This window comes from Eptesicus fuscus, chromosome 5, assembly GCF_027574615.1.
Source record: "Eptesicus fuscus isolate TK198812 chromosome 5, DD_ASM_mEF_20220401, whole genome shotgun sequence".
NCBI classification, from domain to species: Eukaryota; Metazoa; Chordata; class Mammalia; order Chiroptera; family Vespertilionidae; genus Eptesicus; species Eptesicus fuscus.
In genome coordinates, this window is record NC_072477.1 from 5492673 (window position 1) to 5512211 (window position 19539).

The window sequence follows — 19539 nt, forward strand, 5'->3', positions numbered from 1 at the left end:
TTCCCAGTGGCCTCTAAAGTGAAGTTTTAATTATCATTTAAAATGTGGCCTGCAAGTTCACCCCAGGAAGAACGGCTCCACAAGCGTTCCTTCTTCAGGACAATCTTACTGTACTGCTGAGCAGAATGGGCAGAGCTGAGCAGAAACTTTCACTTCTATAGCACATGTGGGCATCAATGTTTCATCCTTAAATCCAACACCATTCCTGTGCCAGGAGAAAAGCACTGAGAGAAGTTAGGGTACAGAAGAGATGAGAAGCAGGAACCGTTTTACTCCTTCAGGCTGAAGTTTCATTTCAGATAGTAACTTCAGTTATGAATACAGAGAAAGCCAGGCACACAGGAAGGGGTAGCAGGAGGCTAAAACCAGAGGATGTTTGGGGTCTCAATAAAGAGATTGTTCTGTAGCTGTTTGAGAACTCAGCTTTGCAAACTACTTTCTTGGGAAAGAGAAAAACTCCTCCTTAACTCGCTGGAACTTGACCAAAATCTCAATCACAGCAGCCCCTGGGACTAATTTGGTAAGGCAAGGCTGCATGCATGGTAGTCTACATGGACAGACAAAATACATCATGGCTCGAGCAAGTCTTACAAAAGACTAACCGTGGAGAGGAAAGCTGCTTTTATTCCTGAGTTAAATGTGTTCACATAAAATAGCAAGAAAAACCTCTCCAGGATTATTACTGGTTAGTTCAGTTCTGAAATAACAGTGGGGTCACTTTTGAGAAGAAGAAAATGGGGGAGGGAGAGATGTTTACATAGGATAAAATTCACACGTTTCAGTGCCCAACTTCTGAGTTATGACAAACGCGTAGAACCACCACCACCACCACCAAGCTCCGGGCAGGTCCCCTGCTGAAAGGAGAACGCTTCGGAGGTTCTGAAAAGCAGAATTACCCAGTCAACACACTTTAGGAGCGGTTCTGCTTTTGAAACATCACCGCCTGCACTTGGAAAAGCAAAACCATCCCCTTCAAGGGATCCTAAAGGCGCCAACTCATGGCGGGGGCGAGGCCCCGCAGCAAGTGGCGCCTGACACGACACGAATGGTCTCCTTCTCCCCGAGTGGAAACAAACGGGAGAGGCAGAGAGAGAGAGCTGCATCGCCAGGCTGGAGCCACGAGGAGGTAGAGTTCAATGCCGGAATGACAAACTCCAAAGCCCTGAATTCTTCTCCCTAGTAGGGCACGAAACGTGTGGAAGACGGCCAGGGCGCGTGGGAAGGAAGATGACCTATTTCCAACAACTGTTTTTATAACTGGAAAGTGAGGGAGAGAAGCGGGGCTTGGTCCCCGGGCCCCCGGCGGGCACCCGAGGTCTGGAGAGAGAGGAACAGAAAAGCCGCACGCACAGCCTTCACCCAAGCAACCGGGTGACGACGACGGGAAGGAAGGAAGCGAGAGCGAGAGCCGGACGCACGCAGAGCCCAGCCGCCCCGCGCGAGGGAGAGGGGCCTGGGCCCCACCCGGTGGGCGAAGAGGGGCCGGGCGCTCCTGCACCTGCTGCCACCTCGGGGGCGGGCAGAGCGGGGACGGGAGCGTTAGGCGCCGGGAAAGGGCGCAGAGCAGCTGCGAGCGCGCCCAGGCCCCGTCAGGGCCGGAGGGCAAAGGCCAAGGGGCGCCCTCCGACCCCGCCGGAACCCCGCGCCCGTCCACCCCTCCAGGACCGACGGCGCACACCAACCCCCCTGCACCCCGGGCCCAGAGCTGCGGGCGGGGCGCGGGCCGGACCTCGGCCGAGGGACGCCGGCCGGGGTGGGAGGCAGCCTCGCAGCACTCGGGAGCGACCGCGGGAGTCTGCCCCGCGGCGGGTCGTGCGCGCGGAGGGGACGCCGCCGGCACTCACCTGCCCGCTCGCCCCTTCACGCAGCGGCACCGGGGCCACACTCCGGCCCAAACCCACGGTCCACCTCAACCAAGCCCCAGGCAGCGGCGGCGACAGAGGCGGCGGCAGCGGCAGCCGGACGGGAGGGGCGGGACGGCAGCTTGAGACAGCCCCGCCGCCGCGGCCCACCCCGGCTCCGCCCGCCCCCAGGCCCCGCCCCGGGCCGCCGCCGCCACCGCCTATTGGCCCAAAGCGGAACGCATGGGCGCAGTTCCGCCCCATCGCTCCCCTACCGTTTAGCTCGGGCTCCTCCCCAGCCATTGGGCCTGCCGGCTCCTGGAGCCTGAACTGTCGGCCCAGCCCCCTCAGCTCCGGGGCCGCAATTGGCGGAACTGTGCCACGCCCGGGCGCTGATTGGAAGACTGGCTCTTCGGGCCCCTCCTCTCGCGTCCAAATTCCGTTAGCACGTTCGGTTGCTTCCGAACTTCCTTAGCTCCGGGAGCGGGACCAACGGGAGTGGCCCTCCAGAAGGCTCCTCCTCCTGAGGGGCGGGGCCTGAAAATGACTGGCTGGCCTTTCCTCCGTTGAGAGCTCTGCTTTCTTCTGATTGGTTGGCAGGTGCCTCCGTGTTTTCCGGCGCCGACGCAGCGCAATGACGTATGCCCCGAGATCCCACGTCCAAGATGGCCGCGGTCGGCAAGGAGAGACGTCGCTGAGGGGCTTACCTGAGGCGAGGGGTGAGTGACCGACGGACCGCGGGCAGCCCCACCCACCTCCCGCGCACCTAAAGGTCTGAGTAGGGTATGGCCAGCTGCCTCCATCCCCTAGTGGAGTCTATCTTCCCGGATACCGCCTCCCTCCGCTGCCCCCTGTCAGCTCGAAGTTAGCGGGCGATGGCGGGGCTGCGGGACGGGATTCGGGGGAGGGTTTGGAGGCGCAAGAGCGGAGGAGAAAGGCCCTCGCGCACCCTAGAACAGGGGGCGGGCCTCGCCCAGAGGGGCGGCTAAGGTTTGGGGACTTTGTAGCTGGTGCGGAGAAGGGACGGGGTCTTCACACGCGCGCGCACGCTCACAGCCTCGCAGCCTCCGACCGCCCGCACCTTCCCAGCCACTTCGGGGTCTCCGTCCCAACTTGGGTTAGGCGGAGACTCGGGTGCCGTTTCACACCTGGGTGCGCCGACTCTGGGGTCTGAGGAGGAAGGAGGACAAGGCACTTCCGCGACTAGATTCGTTCTCGCCGAGACACGGTTCTTGCGGACCCTTTCCCGGGTCGGTGCGGCGTGTTCCTAAAGGAATTGTTCTTTAGGAAGTTGGTTGGAGGCGTTCGCCGAGAGGTTCTCTGTTGTCGCTAGCACAGAACGCGGTCGGCGGCGCTCCCTGAATGTGGGTTGCCAGTTAAACGGAGCGTTCGCTCACACCGTCCGACGTTAGGCACGGCTTCTGACAGCAGTTAGCTGCGGGTGGCCTTTTATGTTGTTCAAGGTTAGCCTGCGCATGTCCGCGAAGCTCGCTCTGAAGCGCTCTCGAGAGAGGTCCTGCACCGGGCCCGGCAGTGGTGGGCGCTCGTTCAAGGTCTGTGCGAATGGGGTAGAATGAAAGGTCCACCAGGGGGTTGGGATCCCGTCCTGGAACACTGCGTGACGGATATAGAGTAAGCTCTCTATTGCAGAATGAGGAAGGGATGGATGATAGACATTTTGGCTAAGATTGTATTATTAGGATGCTTGCCTATTAAATAATTTTGACTGTAAGTTAAGTAATTATCCAGGACTGTTGTTTTTTGTTTTGTTTTGTTTTCAGAATGACAACCAACGGGTATCTAATCTTAGGATTTTAATTTGTCTCATTTTGATTATATATGTTTTTCAAACATATTAGTTGGTTTGTGCATAAGCATGTTTAACATTTGTTTCATTTTGGAAATGTAGATTGCATCAACAAGCAGTAACGAAATATTCTAATTGTTGAAATGCTTACATTTTATTTTATTTTTAAGCATATTTTTATTGATTTCAGAGAGGAAGAGAGAGGGAGAGAGAGATAGAAACATCCATGATGAGAGAACCATCCATCGGCCGCCTCCTGGACTCGCGCGCCGCCCCCACCCCCCCACCCCCACCTCGCCCTTCCAGGATTGAGCTTGCAACCCAGGCATGTGCCCCTGACTAGAATCGAACCCAGGACCTTTCAGTCTGCAGGACGACGCTCCATCCACCCAGCCAAACCAGCTAGGGCGAGATGCTTACATTTTTAAATGTCACTTTTAAAAAATTGAATGTCATAAAGAAAAAAATGGTCATAGTTTTGGCCTATGAAATGAGCTAGTCATGCGCTGTATAGTGACATTTTGTTCAAAGATGGAACACATATACAAAGGTGGTCCCATAAGATTGTAAAATTCCCACTGCTAGTGACCTGTAGCTGTCATAATGTCATAGTGCAAGTTACGTGTTTGTGGTGATGCTGGTGTAAACAAATCTGAACTGAAAGTCATATAAAAGTGTAGCACGTACAATTATGTACAGTACATAATACTTGCTAATGATAATAAACTGTTTACTGGTTTATGTATTTACTGTTGTGAAAGCTAAAAGAATACTTTTCCTTCCACCTTCTAAATTCTTATAGCTGGGCCAAAAATTGAATGAACAGAGACAAATTAACAGGAGAAAGTAAAAATTTTAATACATGCATATAGGGAATTCACTCACATAGGCATGAATATTCCAAAGATGGGGAGGCAACATTGGAGAAAATGTGGGGACAGGGTATTAGATTTCAGAAGTGAGAATGGCCAGTTTACAGGTAATTGAGGATTACTGGTAGTTGAGGAAGAGCAGAACATGCATGGCAGGCAGGAAAATTCTTGCTGGGTGACTCAAAACAGTGGGACACAAGGTACCTAGCTAACAGACCCCTGCCCGAAGCCCTCTTACTTACCATACTCGATTCAAATTGAATTAAGCCGACATCCTAAGACTGCGTCCTTCCTGAAGCAGGTTTTTCTGTCTGAGTCTCTTGGGCAGGAAAGGGGGAAGAGACAGAGATTCTTTCTTGAGTCCTGTTCCTCAATAACCAGCTTAGAACCTATGTCCCAAAGCAGGCAGCTTCAGTGTGACAAAACTGGTTTCCTTCACTATACTGTGCTTTTACTCTTTACGTTAGAGTGTACTCTTTCTAGTAAAAGGTAGTGTATATGTGTTACACTGGCAGCAGCCTCATACATCTCGTGTTTACTGTGTCTCTTAATTGAATCATTTTCCTTCGAAGTACAGTTAATGATAGAAAACTAGTCTTATATGTATCTCAGACCTATTGGATGGCTCTCAGATGCTACAACTTTTTAACAATCTATTTAAGAATCTTGTCAGAGAGCAAAAAGAGTTTGTGAGTACTTGGAAGCTCAGACCAGCAGAGCTCAGGTCACTGAGCATAATCTCTTCCTATCCTAGTCAACACAGGTAAATGTACTAGTACACTGGATGAGGTCTAATTAGATGGATTTATATCCATTCAAGTTATCAAACCTAGAATATTGGTTAATGAGGAGATGTAAGCCTGAATGAAGAGAGGTCCTTAGAGATAGACTACAGATTTCTGGTCTTACTCTTTTTCTGATTAGCACTTTTTATTACCAAATTTAAATATATGAGGCATGCTTCTCCAATTAATAAATGCACTCAAAACCTGTAGTTAGCATGTTAAATGAAGCAACAAGTTTTTAAAGGCTAAAAGAATAGGCCCAAACTAACAAGATATAGATTTACCAGGAATGATTAAATGTATAGAAACCCACTTGTCTATGTTGGAGATGAAGAAGGGCCTACCTTGCGCCCCTGGGTCCGGGCAATACCAAACCAGAGGGAGTCGGACCTGCATTACCACCATTTGTCCACCATCCAGAGCTGAAAAGTCAGTGCCGACATGTACACATAAGGAACTGGTGGACATTGAAATTGGGTCTCAAAAGAACTGTTGGTCCAGAAAGAAACTCACTACAGACTGATTCATTTGCCTGTCAACATAACTATTATTGCTCGTCTCACATTCGGTTCTTGTAAGTCTATTTCTAGTAACACATGATCTCACTCATCTAGGGGAAATGATGAACAGCATAGACTGATGAACAAGAACAGACGCAGAAACAAGGAGGCATCGATCGGACTGTCGGGCCTCAGAGGGAGGGTTGGGGAGGGTGGGGGTAGGGGGGAGAGATCAACCAAAGGACTTGTGTGCATGCATACAAGCCTAACCAATGGTTAAGGACAACAGGGGGGTGGGGGCATCCGTGGGGAGGGGTGTGGGATGGGTATGGGGGGATGAGGACAAATATGTGACACCTTAATCAATAAAGAAATAAAAAAATTTTTAAAAAAAAAATAAAAAGAAGGCCTACCTTGACAAAAATGGTTCTAGGGTATAATGTTATGTTTATAGAGGAACTTAGTGTCCATTTGAGGAAAGGCAGTATCTCAACCTAATGACAAACTGTGGCTCTGCCATTTACTAGTGGTGTGAATTGGGAAAGTTGCTTCATGTCTCATTAGCTCCGTTTTCTCAGCGATAAATTGTGAGGATAAGAAAACAACCTGCAGGCATGCTGCAACTCAGTGGCCACTCATTGGACATGTTAAATATTAGTAACCTCTCATCCCATGTGTACTACTCCAGTCATAGAAAAAATATTGTTTTTCATTTTGGATGCTAGTATTTAGGGGGAAATCTTGAAACACTAAAAATTATGTGGAGGCAATGGGATGTTTGCCCTGAAAAAGAGAGGGAGTGTAAAAACCATCTTCACACATTTAGAAGGCAGTCAGTAAATAGGGAAAGTTATTTTCAAGGAGCTACGTGGGAGCTCTGAGAGTTGTTGAAAGGTAGATTCAATTCACTCCTTATTCTGTGCCATCTATGTACCAGATCTAGGGGGTGAACAGAACAGATCTCAAAATTAATATAAAATTAATGCAAGAACGAATGTTTGCCTGGCTGGTGTGGTTCAGTGGTTGAGCATTGACATACTAGTATGTACCAGGAGGTCAGGGCACATGCCCAAATTGTGGGCTCAATCCCCAGTAGGGGGTGTGCAAAAGGCAGCCAGTCAAGTGTTTTCTCTCATCATTGATGTTTCTATCTCTCCCTCCCCCTTCCTCTCTGAAATCAATAAAACATATATATATATATTTTTAAGAATTAATGTAAATACCAGTTATTGATACTCAGCAATGCTATAGGCTGCCTGGTAAACTGTTACTGTTCCATTAATGAAAGTGGCCAAATGAAGGTTAGTGAGTGACCAAATATTACTGTTTAGAGTGAATTTCTGTACTGTGTGAAAAAATCAAGTATTGGCCTTGACTATTGTTTCCAACTTGTAAGTATCCATAATTCTAAATGTTTAAAAATGAATTTAACCTGTCATCATGTAAAATGAAATATCAAAGGCACATTCTTGAAAGATGTTGCTAAAATGCCTTGGCATACTGCTTGTTTATGGAGAGATTTTTACTTTGTGGAGCTCATAAATCTCTCAGTCTTTCACAGTAATCAGGAACTGCTAATGAGAAAATTTATGACTTTAGGGACTTGTGAAAAAATAATGGAAGCGTAAAAGGGAGTGGGGTTATAGGACTGAAGTAAGAACTTTTCAAGGGGGTGGATTATGTAGAGGACTGTTTCTGTTCTATCCGTGTACACTTATTTTCACTGCATTTCGGTATCCGAGTGGGATTGGTTCCAGGACTTTCTGTGGATACCAAAATCCATGGATGCTCAAGTCCGTTATTATACGGCACAGAACAATGTGTACAAATGTTTTAAATTGGCTTTGGAGGTAAGCTTGGGCTTTTAACTGCCAATCAGTAATGTTGTTTCAGTGGGAAATTTCAATCCAAAATCAGGTACCATCTATAATTCTAGATTGCTTCAATGATTGGGATTGCTTCACATGGGTATCCCTTTCCAACTTTGCTTCTTCTCTTTCTCATAGGATTCTAACATTTTCAGAGAACCTTTTGAAAAGAACAAGTCTACTTCAATAAATGAAGGAAAATAAAGAAAATTCAAGCCCTTCAGTAACCTCAGCAAACCTGGACCACACAAAACCATGTTGGTACTGGGATAAGAAAGACTTGGCTCATACACCCTCTCAACTAGAAGGACTTGACCCAGCCACTGAGGCCCGGTACCGCCGAGAGGGGGCTCGGTTCATCTTTGATGTGGGCACACGTTTGGGACTGTATCCTTATCTCTTTAGAATCTGTTTTAGGCTTCCCATCACCAACACTGAGAATTAAATTAAATACTGTTGATAAAATATGTAATAATATCTCCCAGCCCCTGTGGCTTAGGTGGTTGAGCATTGTCCCATGCACCAAGAGATCACTGACTTGATTCCTGGGTTTCGGGCACAATCGCCAGTAGGGGGCAGGAGGCAGCTGATAATGTTTCTCTCATTGATGTTTCCATCTCTCCCTCTCCCTTCCTCTCTCTCTCTCTAATCAATTTTTACAAAGGAAATCTTAACCTTTAAATAGACATATAGTAATATCTCTGTACTAAAATGGCCCTTGAATATCTTTGTTAACTAATGATATTTCTGATTAGCTTGGCTCTTGGGGGTTTTCGGTTTCCGTTTTTTCATTTAAATGTATAGACTTAGGCATTGAGCAGGTGGCCACCAGGAGGAAAATAGCCCCCAGTGATCACAGCTGAAGGATGGTGAAGCCTGGCCTTGTTAACAGTATAAACTCACCTTGCTGGGGTGAATTCTGATCCAGAGATTCCCATCTACCTGCTTTGCTGCTGACGGTGTTTATCTTACCACTGACTTCCTTGGAATTGTTTGAGTTTTTCCACATTTAACTAAGAACAATAACAATTTCTTGATTAAAGTCCTTAACCAGAACAACAGACACTATGATACCCTGGCAACTGGAATAATTTATTTTCATCGCTTCTATATGTTTCATTCTTTTAAGCAATTTCCAAGATATGTAAGTATTTGAATTTTATTGTAATTCTCTATCACATGTAATTATTTCCATACAGTTCAGTGAACTAATTACAATCTCTATATTTCCAGAAAGTAGTTATTTTTACATAGTACATACTATGTATAAACAAAATCAAGTTTGAACTTTGTGTGTGATTGTTTTTCATTTTTTAATTAACCATATTCAAATCATCTTATTTAGCCTGATATGAACCACAGTCATATTGCACTTTGTGTGAAAGTTACTTCCCTATTACCTTTGCCAAGATAAATTTGGGCTTATAATTGAGACCCAACAAAGGCCAAGAAGGAATAAAAATGTTTCAGGCCATATTGCTCATTCTGCAGTTGCTCCTTAAACATGCACTGTCTTCTGCTCTGTGGGAGACTCAGACAGGGAACCTGCCTCAGTGCTTTTAGTCCTGAGGTGTGACGTACAGAATAGGTGGTAGAGGGGAGAACATAGGAGAGGTGGAGAAGGAAGGCTGCAGCTTCAAGGGAGAGATTAATGCATTGTGGAGGGACCAGGGAATATGCTAGGGAGCAGGTGCCAGAGTAATTAAGCCCTGACTATAAATGTCAGATGGGACAGAGCAGTGATCCCGCAGAAACTAGCGTGACAAAGACAGGGAGGACCCATGTGGTAAGTATCAGCCCAGCCGGGAGGTTCATTTGGCAGGAATGGAATGGGGGCCCTGGGTGGAAAGGTAGACTGGGTCAGACCATGTGGACATTGAACTCCAGGCTGGGGCATTAGACTTCAGCAGGTAAACTGAAGTGGTTGAAGAGTTTCATAAAGAAGATGACAGAATTAGACTGAACGGGGTCAATCTGTTGGGGTTTTTCCTTTTGCTAAGATTTTACTTAGTTTTGTACACGAGTTCTAGAGGAAGGACACTGTGTCAGTCAGCATTGTACCCCGGGCACAGAGTCTGACATCTAACGATCAGGATTCTGTGGAGGGTCAGACATGCAGGAGAGATGAGAGTAGGCGGAGAGAAGCTGGAGAGAGAGCAGTGAGACCACCTCAGTGATGTGGGAACTGGACCAGGGTCCAGGCAGCGTAAGGGGAAGGAAGGACAGCTGGGCACTGGCACAGAAATGGACTCCACCAGACATGCGTTTAGCTGTGTTCTTTTTCTGGAACAAAGATCACAGTGTGAAAAGAAAATTTGTGTCTGTGGGTTTTTTCCCTTCTGGCATCTACTCTGTTTACATAGCATGTTCTTCAGAAAATTAAAATTATTTATGGGTCCAAATTGGGTGTGTGTGTGAAATTTCCTTTGAGCTCCTTGTAAATAAGAAATGAGAAGTTAGGAGAGTGAAGGTCAAAAATCTTTGCTTGTGTTTCTGTGTGAGCTTTGAGAACAGTATCTCAGGAACTTTTGTCTTCCTTTCAGGTAACAGGAGCTTGTTGTCTCTTTCTGGCTGGGAAAGTAGAAGAAACACCCAAAAAATGTAAAGATATCATCAAAACAGCTCGGAGTTTATTAAATGATGTTCAATTTGGCCAGTTTGGAGATGACCCAAAGGTAAGAATCATAACTGCCTGTCTTTAAATCTTGGTTCCTTGTGGTAGCATTAAGATAGAGGTCCTGCCGGGCTGGTGTGGCTCAGTGGTCGATCTAGGAACCTATCACGGTTCGATTCCAGGTCAGGGCATATGCCCGGGTTGTGGGCTTGATCCCCAGTGGGGCATGTAGAAGGCAGCCGATCAGTGATGCTCAGCATTGATATTTCTATCTTTCTCTCTCCCTCCCTCTCTGAAATCAATATATATAAATTTGTGTGTATATATGTATATGTATATGATTGATTGATTGATTGATTTTGAGGATAGAGGTCCTTGCCCTAGTCATTTTCTCAGTGGTTAGAGCATCGGCCCATGGACTGAAGGGTCTCTGGTCAAGGGCATGTACCTAGGTTGCAGATTCGATCCCCAGCTCTTGTGTGGAGGCAAACAACCAATGTGTCTCTGTCTCTTCGCCTCCCTTTCACTCTAAATATCAATGGGAAAAAATGTCCTTGGGTGAGGATGAACAAAATTTAAAAAGATAAAGGTCCTTGTGTTGGCAATGGCTGTGACTCCTGTATCTGCCAGTCCCAGGTCCCTGTGCAGAGGTACTTTCCCTTGCTTCTGTAAGGAGGGAAGATGATGTAGCCACACTTAGGTAGCTCTTGCTAACGTGCCAAGTCATGTTCTGAGCACTTTAGGGGCGATAGCACATGTAGTGGATAGGAACAGAATCTCTCGTGGCTGTCTGTGCTCCTCGACCACAAGCAATGTGGCTTCTTTGGTTCAGGGGCGCTGGCAGCTTCTGGGTGGACGGATAGTGCCAGTGCTCTGCGTACATGTATCTGCATTGCATGTGCTGTGTGTCTTTTGCTTCCCAAGAATGGTGGAAGGTATTGATATTTTCAGACACCCAGAGATTGTTATTGGTTATACCACCCATCCTGTCTTTTTTCCACAACCCCTGCCCATGTCAGGAAATGGTGTTAAAATAATTACATACATGACTTAGTTATGTTCTAAAAACATAACTTTCAGCCCGGCTGGCGTGGCTCAGTGGTTGAGAATCGACCTGTGAACCAGGATGTCACGGTTCAATTCCTGGTTAGGGCACATGCCCAGGGTGCAGGCCCAGTCCTCAATGGGGGATGTGCAGGAGGCAGCCAATCAGTGATTCTCTGTCATCATGGATGTTTCTACCTCTCTCTCCCTCTCCTTTCCTCTCTGAAATCAATAAAAGATATTTTAAAAATAATAAATAAATAGAAAAGTTCACTTTTTAAATGCTGATTTAGACCTGTGACTGAAACTACAATCCCAACACTTACTATTTTATTTTTAGGAAGAAGTAATGGTTCTGGAGAGAATCTTACTACAGACTATAAAGTTTGATTTACAGGTAGAACATCCATACCAGTTCCTACTCAAATATGCAAAACAACTCAAAGGTAAGAAAAAGTTATTAAACGAACTTTTTTATTCTGAAACCAAGTCTTCATCATCGTTTGATGACATTGCGATTATGCTTAAAAGAGGAAAACAGAAAATTCGGTGTGTGAAGTACCTGGGCCATAGCTTGCCCAGACAATTCAATATTGTGGCTGTTAGTACTGTTTCCTTTTGTGTATAAACAGATTCTGTCATCTAGTTGCCAAGTGGTATGAGACAGGAAGATGAGTCAGAATTTTTTAAATAGCCTAATGAATTCGGCGATGGAGCCAAGCTTCCTATAAACGGTGGCTCTCAGCATAGGGCATGTGGAGAGAACAGAGGTGGGGCTTGGACCCACTTGTTTGTCCTTGTCTCCCATGCAGAAGCTCTCTGCTGTGTATTGGAATGGTGCTGAGGGCACCTGGCGTTATATAAATACTTGTTGCTTCTTGTGCTGCTGCTTTATTTTCTTTCCCTACTAATTTACCTTCTCTCCTCTCCCCCCCCTCCCCCCCCATTTCTAGGTGATAAAAACAAAATTCAAAAGTTGGTTCAAATGGCATGGACATTTGTAAATGACAGGTACATATACTCAAATGTTGATTTAATTACAGTGTTTTTAACAAACTATAGAAATGATTCCTGAAAGTATAGTCTTTAATTGTAGTGTTTTTAAATACCCAGGGACGTCATATGTCACCTTACCCAAACCCCTTACTGTATATCAGGGAAACTGACTTGACCCAGCTTGAGGAGCCAGTGAAGGGCAGAGCTGGGGCCAAAGTCCAGGTCTCCTGTTCCCAGCAGAGGCAATGCCCTGCCCTGTCACGGTGAGGCAGGATGCTGAAATCTTCTCTCCAGTTTAAAACATAAACCTAAAACAATGCCTCGGAGAGTTTGGACAACTAAATACTGAGAACCCATTGGATTCTGCAAAACACCATATGGTGTCACGGCTTTAGAGCCTTGATGTTCTCGAACCCAGGGATCTAATGAGGAACAAAGTGCCTGTGAGTGGAGTTGTCGCTGTTGGAAGAAACATTTCTCTGGCTAGGATTTCAACAGTTTGCAGAACATAAATCATTTTCACTTGTATTTCATGGCATGGTAATTTTTAATGAGCTGGGATTCTTCTGATTTTTTAACCTTTTGCACTCGGATGTCGAGTGTGACTCGACACGGTTAGCATTAGAATAAAGGAATCGAGAAAAAAGCAAGTGAGTGCAAAGGGTTAAGAAACAAATTTTTTAAGTAACTGTGGTTAAAATTAACTTTTAGAGGACTATATGTATAATACTTTATTTGATGGTGTTTAGAGAAGAATAAGCAAATTGCAATTTAGATGCACCATCTGACTCATGCATTGAGTTAATCACAAATGTTTGTTCATCTAAGTCAAGTCAACTCTTTTTCCTGTTGAACTAGTCTCTGCACGACCTTGTCACTGCAGTGGGAGCCAGAGATCATAGCAGTGGCAGTGATGTATCTCGCAGGACGTTTGTGCAAATTTGAAATACAAGAATGGACCTCCAAACCCATGTATCGGAGATGGTGGGAGCAGTTTGTGCAAGACGTCCCTGTGGATGTTCTGGAAGGTACTGAGCATGCCGATCATTCTGTGAGGGTGTTCCATGTTTGGATGGTGCTGCCCTGAGAACATGATTCCTGAACAGATTTCCCAATAGGCCTGCATAAACTCTTCTTTAGAAGCATCTGTGGTTAACGTTTCAAATGTAATATCCACTCTGTCCAAGCATATCGTTTTGGTGCACAGCAGAGGCAGGGTGAATTCCAAATATGATTTTGACATGTTGGTCCTTGTATGAGAGTCGTGGCTCAAAGGGAAATGGGCTGGCTTTTTTTTCTAGGTAAAATTTTATTTAAAATATCCATCTGTGGTAAATGGTAATTGTCACCTATCATTTAGATATCTGCCACCAAATCCTGGATCTTTACTCACAAGGAAAACAACAGATGCCTCATCACACGCCTCATCAGCTGCATCAGCCCCCATCGCTCAACCCCACACCACAAGTGCCACCAGTGCCACCGTCACAGTCGGCTCAAGGCCCTGAACCACCGCAGCCCCCACAGAAGGACCCGCAGCCATCAACCCAGCCGCCGCCACCGCCACAGCAAGTCCAGCAGCCCAAGAAACCGTCCCCACAGCCTAGTCCTCCCCGCCAGGTGAAGCGAGCCACGGTGAGTGGCCAGAGTGGCACTGGGCATGGCCAGCTTTCCCGGTAGCAATGCCTCACCTGAGCACATTCCTATTTCTAAGGGAGTTCACGGAACACCAAAAATCACTATCAGACGGCATGTCTATGGGGAGCCTGAAAACTTCCTTGGTCAGAGGAGAGGCTCTGTCCTCCTCCAGCTGCTGCTGCCTGAGTCACCTCCGACAGGGCCCTGAAACCTGCCAGGGTGTCGTTTCCACCTCTGCCCTGCTGGAATGGGTGTCTCCAGTTCCCTCTGACTCTATAGTGTTTGGATCTTTAAGTGACAGTATTTGTAGAAATTTCTCCTAATGGTGGCAGCCAGCCAGCGGGGAAGGCATTTGCTGTTACTCAGTCCTTAGAAGAAGCCATGCAGGATATACAGGTATCAGCCAACTCTGCTCATCAAACTTAGGGCAGTGCGCTAGAAGGCCTGAGACTCAGTGGTCAGGACTGAGACAAGTGAGTATTTCCGGACAAGGGGAGGAGGAAGGAAGCAGAAATGGTGCTCTGCAGGTGGCAGGTTTTGTGTGAGGCCACATCTGTCGCTGTGATTTCGTGCCTGGTTCGTCTGTTTTTCTCACTCTTCCCAGGGCCTGGGATAACGGTTGTGTTTTCTTTTGAAACAGGTTGTTTCTCCCAAAGAAGAGAACAAAGCAGCAGGTAATTTCCAGTTCTGTTTTTAGTTATATGTCTCCTTATCAAAACTTTAAATTCTTAGTCAACATTGATTCTTTTCTGATTAGATTGGCCTTAAAATTTAATCTTAAAGAGCCCATCACAAACTTGACCCACTCTGCCAGAATACGCGTTGTCTTCTGTTTATCCCGACTCTATTTTTAGATGATATTTTGATAAAAGTTACCAATAACAATGTACTGAGTCGAATATATAAAATGTCATCATGAGTGTAGGAGACCGGTTGCCACAATATATGTTGTTAGAGATTAGTGAAGTGTGACACAGTAAAAACATGAAGAGAGTGAAGTGCCCTGGGTGTCCCCGTCCTGAACACCGAGCAGCAGGATGGTGTGGAGAAAGGACTGTGTGGTGGGCAGGGTGTTGCCCAGAGAACCACCACACGGCCAGCCCTGCTGCTTATGGGCACCAGGCCTCTGTCAGACGCCTTTTATATGTACGTATGTAGTAGAGCCCAGGGTTGGTTCATTTGTTTCCGAGTTGGAAGCAAGTAAAGAGAGAAAAATTTGGAAGATTAGAGAAGAGGAAGTGAGAAGCGTTTTCTGTGTCGTTGGCCGTGTTGTGCTGAGCTCTTTGAAGCACAGTGTCCACTTGTCTCTGTTTCTCTGTTGCTGAGTTCCATGGTAGGGCCTCAGGGAATTATTTGTGGTACTGTTGTTGAGATCTTCAAGTTTCAGTAAAGCTACATGTTTCGCAGGATCTTTGGGGGAATGATGAGTTCAGTACAGGTAAATTTTTTTAGTTCTCAACGAGCAAAAAGTGTGAGACACCAAAAAGCAGACACATACAGTCATCCTGAGCTGCTTGCAGCATCTGCTGGAGAGGTGGAGACTGCCAGTGGTGACCTGGGAGAAGAACTAGAGCTGAGAGCGGAAGGAGGCAGGTGAGCAAAGGAATTGGAAGTAAATGGAGAGAGGAGTTTACTGGAACAGGAAGAGCTGAAAGGGCTTCGCTTCTGAGAGGACTGAAATGTGGTTGGTGGATGACAGCGCCTACTACTTGAGGAACTGATTTTGCGTGGGCAGTGGGAGCCATGGGAGGTTGGTTAGCAGAAGCATGGCAAAGTCTGAGTTCATTTTAGAAAGTTTCCTGGCCGTAGTAATAGCACAGATGGTTGGGAATGGGAAGGACCTTGCCAGCATCTGGGTGAGACCTGGTGAGAGGAGAGTCAGAGTGATGGCCAGAGGCCCAGGAAGGGAGGGTCAGACAGCCTGGAGGTGAGATCTGACTGAGCGGTGCAGTACGTGCAAGTAGCTACAGAGGCCTGGCGGTGGCCCACTCAAATGGCCTGGTACCCTCAGTGCAAAATATACACCAGATTTCTGAGTTAGTAAGAAAAAAAGAATGTAGCTCTGGCCAGTGGCTCAGTTGGTTGGAGCATCATCCCGTACACCAAAAGGCTACAGGTTCAATTCCCAGTTAGGGCGTATACAGGAGGCAACCAATCAATGTTTCTCTCACATCCATGTTTCTTTCTCCCTCTCCACCCCTCTCCACGCCCCCCCCCCAAAAAAAAAGAAAAAAGAATGCAAAAAATCTTATTGGTCAATTTTATGTTGATTATACATTGAAATGATCAAATTTTTTATATATCAAGTTAAATATTAAAATTAATTTCAACTGTTCTGAACATGGCTGCTAGAAAACTGAAAATTACATGTGTGGCTCTTTTGATATTTCTGTTGGACAACTTCAGCTTGGCTGGCTGTGGGAGGAGGTTAGAGGGAGTGCCTGAGGTGAGAGGGATACCAGTTAGGAGATGGAGGGAAAGGCTGCCTTGCGAGGTGCTGGCTGCTGGATCTAGGGATGGGACTTGAAAGTCAGGTCCCTGGTTTTGGAGGAGAGATAGAAGCTAGAGACGTCGATTCACCCCCCTAGAGAGAGCTCTTGGCCTCCAAGGAAGATGATAAAGAGAGATACGTCTCCGGACCGTGAATCCAGCCTAAGTCTAAGACAGAGGAGACCAAGAAAGTGATCAGCAATGCCGGGGCAGAATCAGATCAGTGATGTGCAAGCCCGGATAAAGTAAGTTTCAGGAGAAAGGGCCAAAACATGCAAACAAAAAGATTGCATTCTTTTTCAATCATGTGTGCACACTCGCTGCCTTTCTAAACAAGCAGTTGGACTTGGTGTAGCCTTATCTGCGATTTAGTGTCATCACTGTGGATGCTGGTCACCTGCAGATGTTCCACCCTGAAGGGTGGGCTGTGTCCTCTGCCCCAAGTGGCCCCAACTTCTTGGCTTACGCAAGTGCATTTAAGGTCGCTCGCCTCCAGTTCTCTAATGGTGACTTCTAACGGGCTGCCAAATGGAGCAAATATTAGTGAGAGAGAAAATAAACTGGAAATGCACCTAAACAAGAGTGGAAAGGTGGTGGTTTCCTGTGAGCATTCAGGGCCTTTCTTTGTGTTCTGTGTATTAGTAAGTCACACCGATCACTGAAGTGGTTTTGTGCTGCTCTCAAGTTGTTGGAAGGGCTTGCTTTGTGGAAAGGGGATATAGTGGGTTAGTTTTCTTTTTAGAGGGGAGGTAGGCGATCAGAGCTGTATTTGTTTTGTTCTTTTTTAAATAATTTTTAGTGGTTTTTTAAAAAATATATTTTATTGTTTTTTTTTTACAGAGAGGAAGGGAGAGGGAGAGTTAGAAACATCGATGAGAGAGAAACATCGATCAGCTTATTGGTCAATTTTATGTTGAAATACCTCCCCACTGGGGATGTGCCTGCAACCAAGGTACATGCCCTTGACCGGAATCGAACCCGAGACCCTTCAGTCTGCAGGCCAACGCTCTATCCACTGAGCCAAACCAGTTAGGGCTGTTTTGTTCTTTTAAAGGGATTAGTACATAATGATTCATTTTATTATTTTTTTTAAGATTTTTTTATTGATTTTTAGAGAGAGAGGAAGGGAGAGAGAAACATTGATCAACTGCCTCCTGCACTCCCCCTACCGGGAATCAAGGCTGCAACCTGGGCATGTGCCCTGACCGGGAATTAAACCGTGACCTCTCAGTTCATGGGACAACGCTCAACCAATGAGCCAGGGCATGATGATATAGCCGAGGCCTTCCTCAAGTACCCTTACAACGTTATCTGCTCTTTTCCCCAAGGACATTGAACAGTCCATTTTATTTCTACTATAATATGTTTATTACATGAAGAGGTCTGAGTGCTTTTTTAATCTTTTTCTTCGTAGAACCACCACCACCTAAAATTCCCAAAATAGAGGCCACTCACCCTCCATTGCCTCCGGCCCACCCACCTCCAGGTCAGTTTCTGCTGAGAGCCATGGATGCCAGCTTTTCTGTCTACCTTTCTGAAGGGCAGGCTTGGGAGGTCCTGGGAAAGTTTATAGAAGGGAGGCTTTGCAGCCAAAATGTTAAAACAATTGCGACCAAGGATCTTTCAGAAAACTTTTACACAGATGTTTTGAGGATGTTGTAAATTCTAAGTATATTTGAATGGTCACATCCAGAAATGCAGAACTACCCAGGAAAAGTGGGTTTAGAATCAGTTTTAGGAAAACAGCCCTGCCAGTGTATGAACATTTGCCCACATCTGGGCAGGGTTGCTGTAGATCTTAGACTCTAGTCCTGTGATGGGGTGGGGGTGGGGTCTGTGGAGCTGCTGGGCACTGACTCATCTCTCCACTGCAGACCGGAAGCCTCCCCTCTCGGCTGCCTTAGGCGAGGCCGAGCCACCTGGCCCTGTGGATGCCAGTGAGCTCCCCAAAGTCCAGATTCCTCCTCCGGCCCACCCGGCCCCTGTGCACCAGCCACCACCGCTGCCACACCGGCCACCGCCACCGCCACCCTCCAGCTACATAACCGGGATGTCCACCACCAGCTCCTACATGTCTGGAGAGGGCTACCAGAGCCTGCAGTCCATGATGAAGACCGAGGGCCCCTCCTACAGCACCCTGCCCCCTGCCTACGGGCCTCCAGCCCACCTGCCCTACCACCCCCATGTCTACCCCCCCAACCCACCCCCACCACCGGTGCCCCCTCCCCCAGCCTCCTTCCCCCCACCTGCCATCCCACCCCCGACTCCCGGGTACCCTCCACCTCCACCCACCTACAACCCCAACTTCCCGCCCCCACCTCCACGCTTGCCCCCCACCCATGCCGTCCCACCTCACCCTCCTCCAGGCCTGGGCCTGCCTCCAGCTAGCTACCCACCTCCATCTGTCCCCCCTGGAGGACAACCACCCGTGCCCCCACCCATCCCCCCACCTGGCATGCCTCCAGTCGGGGGCCTGGGGCGCGCAGCCTGGATGAGATAACCTGACGCCTTTTTTCCCCTTTGTTTTTTTAACAAGTTTTTCTAATTAACGTGAAGGGTAGTTGAAGTGAGGAAGCAGCAGGGTACCTTGTATAATGCTAGACAGTTGCAGTATGGGAAGACATGGACCAGGCCCGGGAGGTGAATCAGCCGGTCCTCCACGCCTGGGAATGGGACAGCCTCGGCAGGGCCCGGGCCGCCTGGCTGTGCTGGTGTCAGCTGAGGGCCGAGTCCTGCCCTGGGTGACTATACTAGTGAACATGTTAACCAGCCATATTGGCTCAATAAATAGCTTCCGTAAGGAGTGAATTTCCTTCTAGAAATCAGTGCCTATTTTTCCTGGATACGCAGTTTTAAACAGTCCAGTTCCACCTGAAGTCAAGCTGTCGTCATCACTTGCATTCCGTGTTCTCTTCCATGACACCCAGTCAGTCAGAACCTGTTTTGATTTAGATATATTTACATCTTTGTATTAAAGTTATTTTGAAGGGGTTGCCTGGTTGGATGGCTTTTTTCTTTCTCCTCTGGGAAGAAGGGGAGGAATGTATGTTTACATCGATCTGCAAATTCCTGAACATAGAGATA

At 47.0% G+C, this 19539-nt stretch overlaps 2 protein-coding genes across 6 annotated transcripts in view; one reads left to right on the forward strand and one right to left on the reverse strand.

Annotated features, from left to right (window-relative positions):
- Window positions 1-2196, reverse strand: part of SETD3 (SET domain containing 3, actin histidine methyltransferase) — a 62437-nt gene extending 60241 nt beyond the window's left edge. The window contains exon 1 of one of the 4 annotated variants that reach the window (XR_008556033.1): window positions 1845-1992. The gene's annotated coding sequence lies outside the window, so the exon portion shown is untranslated. Of the gene's footprint in view, window positions 1-1844; window positions 1993-2116 lie in introns of those variants that run through there. The other 3 variants (XM_054715757.1, XM_054715759.1, XM_054715756.1) reach the window with 3 other exon arrangements.
- Window positions 2197-2308: 112 nt separating this feature from the next.
- Window positions 2309-19447, forward strand: CCNK (cyclin K). 2 transcript variants are annotated; one of them, XM_054715760.1, is made up of 11 exons: window positions 2309-2560; window positions 7812-8060; window positions 8736-8817; window positions 10217-10348; window positions 11672-11777; window positions 12285-12342; window positions 13186-13355; window positions 13688-13962; window positions 14606-14639; window positions 17870-17941; window positions 18330-19447. In XM_054715760.1, exons 2-11 carry the CDS (start codon window positions 7864-7866, stop codon window positions 18953-18955), a joined length of 1752 nt encoding a protein of 583 aa, XP_054571735.1. In that variant the 5' UTR covers window positions 2309-2560; window positions 7812-7863; the 3' UTR covers window positions 18956-19447. The 2 variants fall into 2 exon arrangements, with proteins under 2 accessions (XP_054571735.1, XP_054571736.1); XM_054715761.1 differs by lacking the exon at window positions 2309-2560 and adding an exon at window positions 3007-3091.
- Window positions 19448-19539: the final 92 nt, after the last annotated feature.

Bases quoted from the DNA above. Each gene is read 5' to 3' on its own strand.
- CCNK (XM_054715760.1), top strand. From the start codon at position 7,864: ATGAAGGAAAATAAAGAAAATTCAAGCCCTTCAGTAACCTCAGCAAAC. The intron at 10,349-11,671 runs GTAAGAATCATA...TTTTATTTTTAG, and splicing joins AGTTTGGAGATGACCCAAAG to GAAGAAGTAATGGTTCTGGA. The intron at 17,942-18,329 runs GTCAGTTTCTGC...TCTCCACTGCAG, and splicing joins TCCGGCCCACCCACCTCCAG to ACCGGAAGCCTCCCCTCTCG.